The following is a 14,915-nucleotide window of genomic DNA, read 5'->3' as shown; positions in this document are numbered from 1 at the left end:
ATATTGGAATTCTATTTACAACTTCCTCTTACTCTATTGCACTAGCTCAGGGGTAGGCAACTCCGGTCCTCAAGAGCCACAGGCAGGTCAGGTTTTCAGAATATCCACAATGAATATGCAGGAGATAGTACAATACATTCAAATTTATCTTGTGGATATTCTGAAGGCCTGATTGGAGAACCCCTTATATATATATATATATATATATATATATATAGCAGAGCCTTACATGATACACATTTTCCACATATAGCCAATTCCTTGGCAACCTTGCAACTCCATAATAAGACTAGCTCTGATACTTAATCTGAAAGACTGTCAAACTTCTCTGCTGCAAGTACTTGATGTTGTACCCCACAAACTTCCACCAAGTGCAAACAATCCCAGTAGTTCCACTATGGTATTTTAAAGACCCAGGTTTGAGTCGCTGAACGATGGACACACTGGCTTTTCCTGACACTAATTTCGATTCAAATACGAGTTTAATCATGAGCTGCATTGTACCAAACAAATCTATTTCAGCCAACAAGCTTCATCTGCCTCCAATAAACCTCAGAAAACTCTAGCAAATTGGTAATACAATAGCTCTTACCTCTTCCATGCCACCCATTTACTCCCCTGAGCCCCCCTTGACTCTGCAAAGCAAATTTAAGAAATTGGAAACTTTTTTTTTTTTTTTAAACCAACTCTTCACCACCTTTACATCAACTGTAAACTTGCCATCTTCCTCAACTAAAAACTCTCCTTATGTTAACTCTAGTCCCCCCAGTCTTACAATTGCTTTGCCTCACAGCAGCTTTGGGCTAGCTTTACACAGAATCTGGTCTCTGACAACATTTCTTTGGATTCATTATTCAAGATTGGACAATTGCTGAACCCCTCATCCTCTTCAGTTGATCCATGGCTTGCTTTTTAGTTAAACACTTTTGACAGTCCCCCCTCCCCTACTTTGATGCAACCTCAATTCAGAATCTCTCTACCCTATGGCCTTAATATCTCCTCTTCTCAAAAAAACCATCTTCCACTCAAGACACCTTCAGTTTTCACACTAACTTTCCATCTTTTCCCCCTGAAAATGCTTTAGTCCATCTGCAACTTCAGGCCTGGACAAGCCTTTAAATCCTTCATCCTGAGAAATATGGCATTAGAATTGGTCATAGTACCAAAACCACCCTAAAAATCAGGGCCTCTCTTGACTAGCGCTCTTCACTCATTGGTTTTACCTTCCGCTGCTTTTGACTAATTTTTTCTTCTGCATCAGCTTCAAAGTCCAGGTGCTAGCAAATCATTCCTTGCATAATTTAAATTCTTAGAGATCATGTATTCCTAGTCACTCAATCAAAAAAACTTTTTTTTAAACCTCTGGTTGATGTGGTGGCCCCCAGAGCTTCATGCTTGTTCTAACTGTATTTTCATAGTACCTCTGACAGACATCCATTCTAAGGGTGGCAATCCCTATTGCTACACAGATGACAGATCGCCACACCGTCACCTTCTTCCATCAACTGTGTCCACTTAATCTCATTCTGGCTTATGACTCAGTTTAGCAGATTGTGAATCTAAACTTGCATTTCAACCTAATATAGGCAAAGACCATATGGCTTATCCATTCTGACCATCCATTTATCTACTCTCCCTGTCATTTGAGATCCTATGTCACAAGCTCTCTTGGATTCAGATACTGCTCATCTCCACCAGGAGGCTGTTCCACAAATTCACCACACTTTCAGTGAATATTTCCTCAGCTCTCCTTTTCAATTGATGCTTCCCGACAGACACTTGTGGGGTAGGGGGTTAAGGGACCAAATGGGGAGAGAAGTGGAAATAAGTAGGTAGAAAGGGGAAAATGGAAGGCAAGAACAAAAAAAAAAACAAAAACAGGTAGGATGAGAGGTGAGGAATGAAGTCTAGTAACTGATAGAAAAGAAGGAAAAGGACTTACAGAAAATATAGTGAAAGGAGGACTGAATGTGACACCAAAATCAACTCCATGGGGGGGGGGGGGGGGGAGGGATACAAACTACATAGAATGACCATTAGCTTTATACAGGAGATGTGTGCTTGCCCATTTTGTTTTTTTTAGAATTAAAATAGGTACAGAATGAGGAGAGATCAAGTACACAATATGGAGGAACACAAGCCCTATGACTAATATGCACAAACAGGTAGGCTCTTCCAGAGGACACAAGGGAGACAAATGTATGATTTGTTTGAAGTGCACCAAAATGTTTTGATGTTTCAGAACATTTGCCTCTTCCCTGTATCCTGGGGGGGGGGGGGGGGTGGAGGGAGGGAACAGAAGTCTACCTACCCTACTCTGATTTGATACAGAATGAGATCATTTACTTTGAAGGAGCCTGTATGCGGCACTTGTTTTTTCACCATGTCTAGTTTTTGAAGTTTCTCAGGTTGCAGAAATAAGTTGAAGTTTGACACCAATGCTAGCTTCAGAAAATTAAAATGTTATCCTAGTGATACATCTTTGAAAGTATTCTAAAATGATATTTGTACTGGGATGAGTATCCAGCTTTTACAGCTCCCACAGTCAATTTGTACATTAGTCTAGCTGAATACCAAAGATTGGCTACCAGTCTTACTGCAGAATTCTGTATGCAGATGCACTGTAATTACTTCAGTGCAGTATATGTCCATTAACTACATGTTAGCAAAAGCAAGTGTTATTACAATTGAGGCAATGAGATTTTCAGGATTAGAGAAGGTTAATTCAAACACTAGAGCATATTTGCTGCTGAAAGTTTATTGCTAATAAATATCAAGTCAGATACAAAAATACAAATCTTTACAGAAAGGTCAGATTGTACTATAGTACAAAGACTTAAGTTTGTACATTGTGCAAGCCCTGCTGGTGACTAAATGACAAGACATGTTATGACACTGAAAAATGACAGCCCTCAGGGAGGCAGTTCTAGCCATTTACAAAAAAAAGACTGCTCAAACCATTTATGAGTGAATGAGTTCAGTAACTTAAGCTCCCCCAGTAGAAACAAACCACCCAATATTTAAAAACAAAATGGCCACTAAAACTGCATCCAGCACTGAATATCACTAGTTAGTGGCTTAGAGATTGCCATTGGGTGATATCTGCCAATTTTCAAAACCAGACCAAGTGGAATAACTTTGGTCGGTCTAAGAGAAACTGGTCAGATCGTCAGTGACAGTCACCAGCAATAGACAGACATTGAATATTTGTGTCTAGCACCAACTGCTGGAGACAGCCTGAATATCAGGGCAAAAGTATTCATCCATGTCTTCCCATTTGAGATGTCACCCTTCCCTGCAAGAAAGTGTTGTGGCCACTTCTGAAGTTTACCAGACTAGCAACATGAACAGTGATGTCACTTGTCTAGCAGGCTGAAGTATTAGCTTGTGCTCTCTTCTCTTCCTCCTGCTCCCTTTTCTTTTCATCCTGTAGCTGCAGCAGGTGGGGGTAGAAAGGATCCAGCAGCCAGTTGAGTGGTGTGTTGTTGACAAGATAATCTATCACCTCATCCAGAGATTCCTTCATTTTGTTCAGCTGTCCTTTGCTGGTGTTGAGGAGCTGCTCAGACACACCTCTGAAGATGGTAGCAAAGCGGAAGTTATGGTAGATGTTCCCAGCCATACTGCTAACATTGTGGGCCTGGTCCTGGATATACTGGGGCAAACCTCGAATCAGGTTGAGGCAGGTGGTCTGAAGCTGGGAAGTCAGGTCCTGGGCAATAGCTAGGGTGCGTGACTCAATGTGCTAAAATGGAAGAATTAGATGTCAAGAAAACTGGTAGTACAGAGAACTAGTTTTTAGTCATTTGTGACTATGCAAGTCTCAAGATCCCATTAAAGAAAACCTTGGAATGCTATACGCTATTTCTATTCTATTACTCATTTTAGCTGTGTTCCACATAAATGTTCTGTTGGAAGGTATTCATAAAGCTGCTGTAGACCCAGTAACAAAGTTCTACTTGCTGTAAAGATCCTATACCGTATCCTTCATCCCCAAAGGGGCTTTTGTTTCTCAACTTGATCATGTGGAAAATGGTTCTAATCCTCAAGTTGGAAACAATTCATCAGGTTTATCAGAACGTATAGAACAAACTCATTTAATTCTCGTGCCTAACCTTAGTACTGCACCCATGACCTGAGTGAATCCATGTTGTGGGATTCATCAGGGAGTGGCCTCTGGCTGCTCAGCTATCCATTTTATAATTAGTAAACAAGTTCATAGCCTCAACTTGGAAAGGCAATGGCAAACATCCCTTTCATACTACAATTGTCACAAGTGGAAGCTTTGAAGTTGTTGCTTGGTACAGGAGTCATCCTGCCTCAGGAGTTAAGGTTAGGTAGAGGTAAAGCATATGTAGCCAGGCATATGCCTAGGACTTGTTTAGGAGGAGCACTCAAATTTACCAATTCAATGGTTCAAGGCATGTCACATCAGCTGATGGGAGAAATAAGTGTATGGGGAGTTAAGAGCCACCACTGCTCAGAGGTCTGTTCTCTCCATACCCTTTTGCTCTGATAGTTTGTGTCCAGCATTTTCTGTTTAGTGAGTTAACACATACAAGTAGGACTCATTTTGCATTCACTACTTGGTGTATTTATTGACCCCTGATGCAGACGCTTTTTTAGTGTCGAAACAAGGCCTGTGTCGGGTCGTTATCTTTGATATAAAGACTGTTGGACTCGCGTCTCCAGTGGTGAATCGTCTATTAGTCTCTACTTTTGCCTTCTGTGCCTCTCCATACCCTATGCCTTGTTCATTTAGCAGGAATCAAATTGGTGACTATCTGCTGAATTCTCCTTTTTCAGAATGACAGGGCCCCATTGGTGGAAGTTCTAAAGAAAATTTGCCTAGAAGCTACCACAAAAATTCTTACCAAGTCCCTGCTCATGAACTGACATTTTAGTCTAAACCACTGTAGACAAACTGGTATAACAATCACAGCATTTACACTGTGTAGCTATTTGTATGCCATTAGTTCACTGCATCACTAATGCATGGCTTGTTACCTTGGCTTACATTATGCATAGTTGCTTTGAGCTCAATTTGTCAAACCAAGTTCTGAACAGTTCATTCCCTCCCCTCTGCTCTTTAGAGCTTAAGCCATAAACACTGCAATTAGGTCCATTAACCCTACCACAAGTGTGGTGCTCTGAAATTCAGGAGTGATTTAGCTAGGTCTAAGCACCAATACTAGCTGAATCCTGACCACCCCTCCCATAATGAATTGTGGTACCACAGAAATTGCTGAAGCTCAGCATAACTATATATCAGTACCAAATCTCATTCACTGCAGCATGGGAAGTACTGCAAGCTGTACAGTAGTAAAACTAAGTTACTGCAAGTTTATGCCTTAAGCAGGATTTACTAATGCTTTCTGGGACTAATTTGAGCTTCTTCCCCTCTGTTGGAACTTCCTCTCCATCCTGTCTTTTGCTCCTCTTCCATTCTTTCCAGGTCCTGTACAGCCTTTCCTGGGCATCATAAAGTTTTAGCACCGGATGACTAATTAACAGAAGACATGGATTTTTAGTGCTATAAGCCAAATGCTCTTATATTTGAAATTAAGACTACACTTGTGGGCCAAGAACATCTGCCAGTGGGACACTCCAGATCTTCATGCTCCTTGCTAGCAACATTGTCCCGCCTTAAACCTTCCTGAATGCAGACCTCATGCCGACATTCAGAATTTACTGGAGAAACAGTGAAACCAATGCCTATGCACACACTGTACTACTCAGCCCGCACCAAGATCCCGAAGTGTACTTCATACAAATAATTCTTACCAGGTTAATTGCAGTGCCGAGTTGGGATATAACATCCTGGCTCCTGATTTTGGCATCTTTGACCTTTGTCAAGGCCTGCTCATAAGCTCGCCTGCGAACCTTGTTAAACAGTGACCTCAATCTGACATCGTAGCTCTGCTTCTGGGTTCCAGCTTCAAAGCCTTCAACTCTGGAAGTTTCTTGGACTAAAGAAATAAAATTAGTCTAATGCTTAGCAGCCATTGTCTGTCCACTTCCAGAAAGATAACTGAATTCAGTGAAAGCCTTCTACACTACACAGTAGAAACAGTATATCATAGCTGAGCTAAAAGCCTGTTTTGTAAGTCTCAGCAGGAGCTTAGAAGAGTACATGGGTAAGCATATTTGTGGAAAACTAGGTCTAGTACAGCAAGCAAGAGGCCAGTTATGTAAACAATGACAGTGTCTTAAGATGTGGTTCCCAAACCTAGTCCTGGAGGTACACCAGCCAGTCAGGATATCCACAATGAATATTCATAAGAGATCTGAATGCAAATTTCATGAAAGCCATTGTGGACAGCCTGAAAACCTGACTGGGATGCCTCCAGGACTAGGTTTGGGAACCAGTGTTCTAGAACAAACAACAACAATGTCAATCAACTTGTTTCCTTACTTGCTTCCTCTGCAGTCTGTGGGAGATGGTGATCCACAAGAGCCTCGGATTTGGTCAGTGCTGCATCTACCCCAGCGCTCACCATCTGCACCATATGGCTACTCATAACCTTGTTCATGCTATCACTCACAACTCCCTTGGTCTTGTCAAGCACTCCAGTGACTGTATGAGCAACAGTGTCCTTGGCACCTGTCATAGCTTCTTTTGCACCAACCATCAAGTCTGTGGCATTAGCAACAACCTAGAAAGTTTAGTTTGTTTATATAACCAATAGTTTCATGTAGTTCACACAATAAAACATGGTTTAAAAAACTACAGCAAATAAATGGCTTTCAATTTATAGAAACGGTTTAACCCGTCATTTTAGCCTCAATTCAGAATACAGCCCACTGTACATAACACCCAAGAATGCCCAACTGACCAAGTGGTCCAAGTACTGGGTTGAAAACCACTGTGCATCTCCTGTACAGTGTCTATGCATGTATATTGGTTGTTGACAGCTCCCCAGCTACTTCTAAATCTTTTGTTTGTAACCCTTGATCTCACATGGAAGGATATCCCTTTAAGTACCAGTATCTCTCAGCTCACTACTTCAACTAGAGTCCCTAGAATCTGATCCCTGAAGATTTTACTTCCATTGTCCCTAAAAAAAAAAAAAAAAAAAAGGAGATTACTCCATCCGGACAAAACTCTTATTTGTATGGGGTGGGGTCAGTGGTTAAACTGTTTGATGCAAGGCTTGTTTTGGTGGACAATATGCAGATATGCCCCATGTGGTCTCAAACATGGTTGCATATACTCTAGGAACTAAGCTGTAACTGGAACCCATAAGTTCGTGGAGCACCTCTGGTTTGATTCCATGCACATAGCTGAATGCTTCTCCTCTTATAGACAACATGGAAGCAGATCTAGTGCTCATGACTCAATGTCAGCCTGCTCCTAAGATTTAAGGCTCCCCAGATCAGAAAACTGCTTTGTCATGCATCCCCTAGGTAAGAAGCCAGCCACCTTCTCCTGGTGGTAACACCAACTTAAGCATTCTGAAAAGCCTTACACAAAGCTCTAGTCATAAGTTATAAATACCAGCTATTAAAGTCAGGCAAACTACCTGAATCTCAGCTTTAGTTGCCACAGATCTATTGGGATTTATTAACCACCTTTATGAAGAGATTCACCCAAGGTGGTGTACAGCAGGTATAATCTGCATAATAGTAAAACCACCAAGAATACAATAAAGCCTTTGCAGCTGCATGTAATCAAGATATTCCCACATGTTCTGCTAGTAAGCTACCATACACCTTTGATCAGCCTGTGCCTTTTCCCCTCATTACTCCTATTTTTATACCCTACCCCAACCTAAATATTTGGAAATAAATGGCCAGAGCTTGTCACCTCTACATAATTGAACAAATACAAGTCCTAATAGTATTCACCTCATCTTTAGGCAAGGTTATAATGCAAAGCCTTTACACAAGTACTCTGGCACATGAACTGACAATGGCAAAGCCCACTACTTTGGGCAGATAGCCTCCTTACATCCAAGACTAGATCCAGTCCCCACCCCCTACTGGAACTGATTTTATTCATATGTCCTACAGTTAGTTTACCCAGACCCCCCCCCCCCCCCCCCCCCCCCCCCCATTTCTCTATGCCTGTTCCCTGCTGAACTAAGTTTACCTCAGAGATATACTTCCTTGTATTCTGACACTAGACTGCGAATACTTGGGTACACTTTTGCCCAAAGCCAATGCTGCCTCTAATCTTGTTTTAAGTGTCATATTGCTTACTAAAAACAAATATCTACTTTTGGGCCAGATACACATCAAGTAGGACAAGGAATTTTTTCCTCCACTTGGATCTGCCCAAGTGGGGTTAACTCTTACTGAAAGAGGATGCCCTGCTAGAGTTTGGAAGTCTTCATAAAAGCTAGGGAGCTATTGACAGACCAGATAGCTGCTGATGAAAATGAAAATGAGGCCTTGAAGTTCAATTACAGGAGACCACCCCTCTGCAGATTAAGCTACTGAACATACATTAGACATTAAACAATACTGATTTTAGTGTGGGGATTCATTAGATGCTAACACTTTTCTCCATTTGGAAAGTTTTAAGAAGCCCCTTATTTGTACTCATTCCAGAGCAGTACAGGATTTTAAGGGGTTATATTACAGATGCCTTCTTATCTTGTAATGTGAAAGGGTGGGCAAGAGATGCCAAGAAGGGGCCAAAGGGTTGGTACCAGACAATCACACCAAGGACAGGTCTAGTACTAGCAGGTTAGTAGCAACATGTACTGTCCAACAACTAGGCTAGATTTTCTTGCAGTCTCAGTTGTGATATGTTCTGCAACTAAAGTTTTAAATAGCTGAGAACAGCCTTAGTGTACAACTGGGCAACAGATTTTTCTGCCCTAATGCAATTTGGGCCCCCAACACCACCCAGTCTAGCTCACCTTATCAGCTGGTTGATAGAGGATAGGCAGCTTCTCTTCAATTTTGTCCAATTCAATGCAGGCATACTTATTGGCAAGAGCAACTGAAAGACAATCCTGAGTGAATCTGGAGTAAATGCTTGAGTAAAGTTTGTACATTCATATTCATCCTGTACATCATTTCTAGTACGAGACTACCCAAGTGTCACCTTACAATGACCATTCTCATTTGCCTCTTATGAAAGAGCTCACATGAGAAAGTGGGTAAAATGGTCAGGAAAGGCTTAGTGGTTAACAGGTTACTACAGCAAGAGTAAGCTCCTTTAGGAGAGCTCACTACTTAGTGTGGCTCGTTAGAAAGCATTTGTTAGAAGCCTGATTACTGGACTAGTACTTTATTATAAGACACTTAGTACATAAGCACTGCAAAAGACCAAGGGTCCATCAAGCCCAGCATCCTGTCTCAGACAGCGGCCAATCCAGGCTTCAAGAATCTGGCAAAACCCATTACATTTTTTTTTTTTTTAAATAATGTTCAATAGACTTCCCTCCGGAATCTGTCCAAACCCCCTTTAAACTCTGTAAGGCCAGCTGCTGTCACTACATTTTCCGGCATCGACTGCCATAGTCCAACTACACGCTGAGTAAAGGAAAAAACTGTTTAAATCTACCATATTCTAGCTTCATCGTGTCCCCTGGTTCTATTATTGTTTTGAAAGTGTACCAAACGCTTCACACCTGTCCGCTCTACTCCGCTCATTATCTTGTAGACTTCTATCATATCACCCCTCAATCGCCTTTTCTCCAAGCTGAAGAGCCCTAACTTCTGAGCCTTTCCTCATAGGGAAGTCATTCCATCCCTTTTATCATTTTCATATGAAAAAATGATGTATTTGTATTTGACACTTGATATTTAAAGCGGGAATGGGATGAGAACATAAGCGCTGTACTGGGTCAGACCAATGCTACATCTAACCTAGTATCCTTTATCCAGTGGGAACTAAGTGGGAAAATGGCTTTTTAACTAGGCACTATTAAAAATGAAAACATCTTACTTCCGTTAACAAGTGGACATCACTTACTTTGTGGCTCCAGTTTTTGGAAGATGGGGTTTGCACTTGTGAGAGCTGCAGCAGTGATGCTCTTTACTCCCTTCTCTGCCACCTCACAAGCAGACTTCAGGTACGGGTGGTTCTCTTTTGTGCTGGTGTATGCAGATGACACCATGGCATAGGCAGAGCTCACCAGTGGCAGGTTAGCCACCCTCAGCATCACATTCTGTCAAGCAAAAGAGTAAAGACCCAGCCATAAGAAGCACCACAGCAAAGTTGCAATATTATAACATACTGCAAACTGAAATCAAGTGGGTACATTCCAGGGACAATACAAACATGAAATCAGATTAAGAATATCAATTGTTTCTCAATTGCTTTTCTGAAGCTATATTTATTGAAAAGGAAAGGTAAGGTTAAATAGTGCAATGGGATATAATGGTGCTACACCCTGAAAATTTTTGAAGCTCAATGAGCAGAATTGTAAGTGGGCTTGTATTGGTAGCCAGCATAAAGATTTGAAAGGGGGTAAATGACTTGCATTGGCATGTATGGAAATCAATTGATCCGAGACTGACTGTAGCTGTTTATTTTCTTGGTATAGCCCAGAGTACATTACAGTAATGTCATTGGAAAATGATGCAAGCTTGAATGATTTTAAAGTGTTCTGGATAAAGTTATTTTCTGACTTTACCAAGATGCTGAAGGTTTCCAGAATTTTTCTTAATTCTAATCTAGGCTCAACAGCAGGATCAATTGTCACACCCAGTGAATTCAACAGGAAACAAGAAACTTGACGCATACAAATTTACTTGGGAGAGCTGACCAGGTAAGACACCATATTTTAACATTGAGTGGCCCATGATTCACCACCACCAATACAAGACTGAAGAGCAATACCAGGAAATTTTTAGTATATGACTGGAAAAACAAAGTGATGCATGACATGTTTCATATTCAGATTAGATACCCCCAAGAGCTAGACTGCTCATCAATATACTGAAAAGGCAAACCAACCATTTTATTCATACCTGCTGTGGTTCAGCTACTACTGAAGCCATCTTCTTAAAGGCCTAAAAGAAAAAAAAAGTTTTAGAAAATCCTTTAAAAAAAAAAAAAACTTTCATAGATGACAGTAGTAGGGGGAGGGGGAGTGCCCTAGGATAGCCTTCAGTCTTAACACCCCTCCCAAAAAAAAAAACATTAACTGATCAAATTCCAAATACATTCAGGTTAAGTTATGTGCAAATGATTTAGTTTGTGTGCTATCAAGACCTATAGTTTTGCTTTTTGCTGCCCCAACACCTCCCACCAAGTCTTGCCTGATGGGTAAAGTGGTGTGACCAGAGAGCTAGTACAACCAAGAAGTGTTTTCACAAGTTCAAGTGGCACTTCAACTTTAAGCCAGAAACAACCCTGCAACATTGCCTAGGTGGAGGACATCCTCAACAGCTAATATCAGGCAGCATTTGGGAGAGGGGAACAGCTAACTTTTATGCTGATTACTGTGTGTGTCAAAGTTCTAATAACCCCACCTGAATTTTTTTTTTAATAGGGGGAAGTAGAGTGAGTACTGTACTGCAGACTAAATTGCTAAGGCTATGATAAATTGCTGGAGACTAGAGCAGGATGCAGCTTACATAAGCCTCAACCATTAGCTTAGTAATTTTTTTGTTTTAGAAAAACTAGCTTAAAAAAGTACTGATGTCGAACCAACCTGAACACATAGATATGCACATAGGAGGCACATCACTGGCCAGTGCCTGTAAAAAGTACTGCAGCAGCACCACTAGCAAGACTCCAGCTCCTCATTGAAGGGTCACGTCTAAGGAGGGGACAATTTCTATACCTAGCACCATTTATGACAGAATTACAACTGAAGAACACTGACAAGAACCAAATTAGATCAGCAAAGATGGGGTGTTTTATATTTAAGACAGACGAAGGCAGACCTGAAATTGTGTGGACATTAGGTAAATACCCAACTCCCCTCCCCTGTACCCACAGCTTCTACAAAACAGCATACTATATTTATATTGTATAGAATTCTCACTATACGGGCTTTTGCCCTCTTGGCATAAAATGCTCTCACCACCACAAGTTTTCCTCCGCAGGCTTTGTGTTCTCCATTTCTCGTAGCTTGCATCACTTTCCCCTACTAACTTTAGTCCCTGGCTTTTTCTACCTGTTCTCCAGAATGAATACCTCCCCTTTCTTTCTGATCACCTGTTCTAGAAGACAATGCTGCTAGAGTGTGGATAGTTCTCTCCATTTGTCAGCCCTCCCCCCCCCCCCCCCCAACTCCAAGCAAAACCCCTGTTATTTACAGCAAGTTATCTTCCCCCTCTATCAAGGGACCTCCACCCCATAACAGAAACATTATCTACCCTTGCTACAGCCAGCATCACCCCCCCCCCCCCCCCACACACAGGGTACACAACCTACTGCATCTTCCTACAGCTTTCCACAGGGCCCATACATACACCCTATTTTTCAGGCCCCTCCCCCATACTCCCAATTATTTTTTTCCAGATCCCCTTCCACCCCGCCACACGAGTTACTGCACATCATGTTTTGCCTCTAATGCCCCAAACTTAGCTATTCCTTTAAGCCATGTAGGCCCACAACTTAAAGTTCCAGGGACCGGAGAAGGATACAGTTCGAGACTGACTTGCAGCTATGTAACAACTTTTTGCTATGCTAGAGTGGTGTATACACAGGCAGGGAGGCAGCCAAAAACAGTGCATACGTGTCAACAGAATTCTGTGAAAAATTCTGTATATTGTACAGTAGCACATAATTTCCCCAGAAATAAGCTTCACAGTAGCCAGAAAAACTGTTCTGGCTTTAAGCCAAGTCGATTTCAGTATGTGAGAATTTTATAGTTCTATTCCCTCACTCACCATTCCGTTTTGTTTACCTCTACAAACTTAGTTTTGTACAAACTCACTCCCTAAAGTAAGCTTGTAGAAAATTTTCACAAGTCTCACCCTTCCTACTCAGGAGGATATTTTGTTCAGGAATTAGTCCTTTGGTTATACTCACTTGCTTTCCTCAGCATCCAGAGAGAACCAGTAGAACACAGTAAGCAGGGTATGCATGGCAAGAGGGGAGGTGCCAGAAACTGCAATGCTTACCTGCACACCACACTTGACAAGACCTACCTTAATGCTTGAAGGTCACCCTGGTGGTGCAGTGGCCTCTGCAGCTACAGGGGCAGGAAAGACCACCACTTTTTCCTGCTCACTGCTACTGGTACTCTGTCTCCACTTCCGCTCCTGTGCCATGGACAGCCCCACTATATTTTGAAAAGGGCTACCAAGACCGCTGCTGAAGTCTCAGCAGCCATTTTAGGAAAACAGCAGTGCCGCCCACAGAAGAGTAAGCAGAGTGCATCAGAGGGCAGGAAAGAGTAGGATTCTTTCCTACCCCCTCAGCCACAAAGACCACTACACCATCAGGGCAGACAAGGTAAGACTGTAGTATGCAGGGGGGGGGGGGGGGGGGGGGGGAGGGTGGCAGCATTACAAGATTTTAAAAAGCCAAATGGACTGCATTAGGGGCATATAGCTCATTTAGTTATGTTTAAACTAATGAAATTTGCATAAAAAATATTTATGTTGACTTCTGAAAACCACTTGTCTGAAACGTGTTCAAAACAGAAATCCATTTGTACAAAAGATGAGGTGAAGATGTGATTCCATATGCCCCAAGATGTTAATTTTCTTTCCAATCTTTAACACCAGGCTTCCCGAGGCAGATAAGTTAAGATAAACTCATCAATAAACAGGATAGCCTCACTAAAATTTGGCCATGTATTACTGTGTTGTGTAGAATAGTGTAGGAAAAGGAGCATACAATACAGCTTTTATTAGTATTATGTCCACCAACTACCATAATTTAAGCAGTTTTAGTGATAGCCAATTTATGTCTACATATGAAAGGTTTCAAGGGTTTTTAAGGCACTGGGCTGAAGGAGGATGCAGGGTGGGAAGAGAGAAAGGAAATGTTGTACCTGGGGGGGGGGGGGGGTGCTAACTGGCCCCACAGGCATAATATACTCTTGTTTTTCTTGTATGGGACAAAGAGCAAAGTGTCACATCTCATTTTTCTTTTACAGAATAAAAAGCAGTTAGATTTAACATCTTTCCACACCAAAGTCAGCTGACCCTGAAAGGATTGTCTTTACATACAAACAGCTTTTTTTTTCTCCCCAGCTTTCATCTATCCAACCCCACCACATCTCAGCTAGATTCCTCTTTCAGCTACCATTTAAGCCATCAGGCTAAATTGCTTTTAGTTGACTCCCAGTCTATCATACACAGTTTGCTAAACACATACCCCTCCTCCTTTGATCTACAAGCTCAACACAGTCTAGATTTACAGGGATAATTTTATATTTAATCACACCCCCCCTTCAAACCTCTGATTTAGACGCTAGTACATTAAGAGTACTTTCCCCAGCAAACACATATAGAGCAGAGACTCTGAATGGAGTAGCAACTGCAGTAGAAGCTTTGTTCTTCTCTAAAATCAAGAATAGGAAGAGTAGGGTAAGTCTCCCAAGTCCCCACTAATTGAAAAGCCACACAGCTTCGGCTGGAAGAGGAAGAAAGCATTTTAAAACAAAGTATCAAAAGATGGCGTTTAACGCAAACATTATTACAGTGAAGTGAAACTACAATTTCAAAATTACCTGAAAGCATCTCCCTCTCTTTCACATACAACACACACTTTCATTAAAAAGAACGGTAGTCTTATAAAGACATCTACCCAACGTGTTCTTAACAGAAAAGAGCAGATTAAGAGAAACTTTGTTCTAGAGACAAGCGCCTAACACGTAAACCTCACTCACCCAGCCCACTGATAGCAAAAACACCGGATACCCAACTGCTAGCACCTGAACACCGTTATTTATAAAGAGAATTTGCACCACACCTCCCACATTTGATTGGGCTCAGGCTGCTGAGTAAAACCCCATCAGCTGCAGGAGGTGGGGGTGGGAGCACCGCTGATT

The 14,915-nt window shown here is 41.7% G+C and overlaps 2 protein-coding genes across 2 annotated transcripts; one reads left to right on the top strand and one right to left on the bottom strand.

Annotated features, from left to right (window-relative positions):
- Positions 1-14,915, top strand: part of LOC115463556 (perilipin-2-like) — a 198,836-nt gene that overhangs the window by 36,908 nt on the left and 147,013 nt on the right.
- On the bottom strand, positions 2,350-14,787 carry LOC115463559 (perilipin-2-like). Of its 2 annotated transcripts, none has more exons than XM_030194202.1 (7): positions 14,754-14,787; positions 10,930-10,971; positions 9,929-10,124; positions 8,868-8,950; positions 6,416-6,656; positions 5,785-5,969; positions 2,350-3,745 (listed from the first exon to the last, which is right to left on the bottom strand). In XM_030194202.1, the coding sequence occupies exons 2-7, from the start codon at positions 10,957-10,959 to the stop codon at positions 3,365-3,367; spliced, it is 1,116 nt and encodes a 371-aa protein (XP_030050062.1). In that variant the 5' UTR covers positions 10,960-10,971; positions 14,754-14,787; the 3' UTR covers positions 2,350-3,364. The 2 variants fall into 2 exon arrangements, with proteins under 2 accessions (XP_030050062.1, XP_030050063.1); XM_030194203.1 differs by lacking the exon at positions 14,754-14,787 and adding an exon at positions 14,595-14,701.

This window comes from Microcaecilia unicolor, chromosome 2 (genome assembly GCF_901765095.1).
Source record: "Microcaecilia unicolor chromosome 2, aMicUni1.1, whole genome shotgun sequence".
Classification (NCBI taxonomy): Eukaryota; Metazoa; Chordata; class Amphibia; order Gymnophiona; family Siphonopidae; genus Microcaecilia; species Microcaecilia unicolor.
The sequence above is the reverse complement of the archived record's forward strand: the minus strand, read 5'-3'. Positions and strand labels throughout refer to the sequence as shown.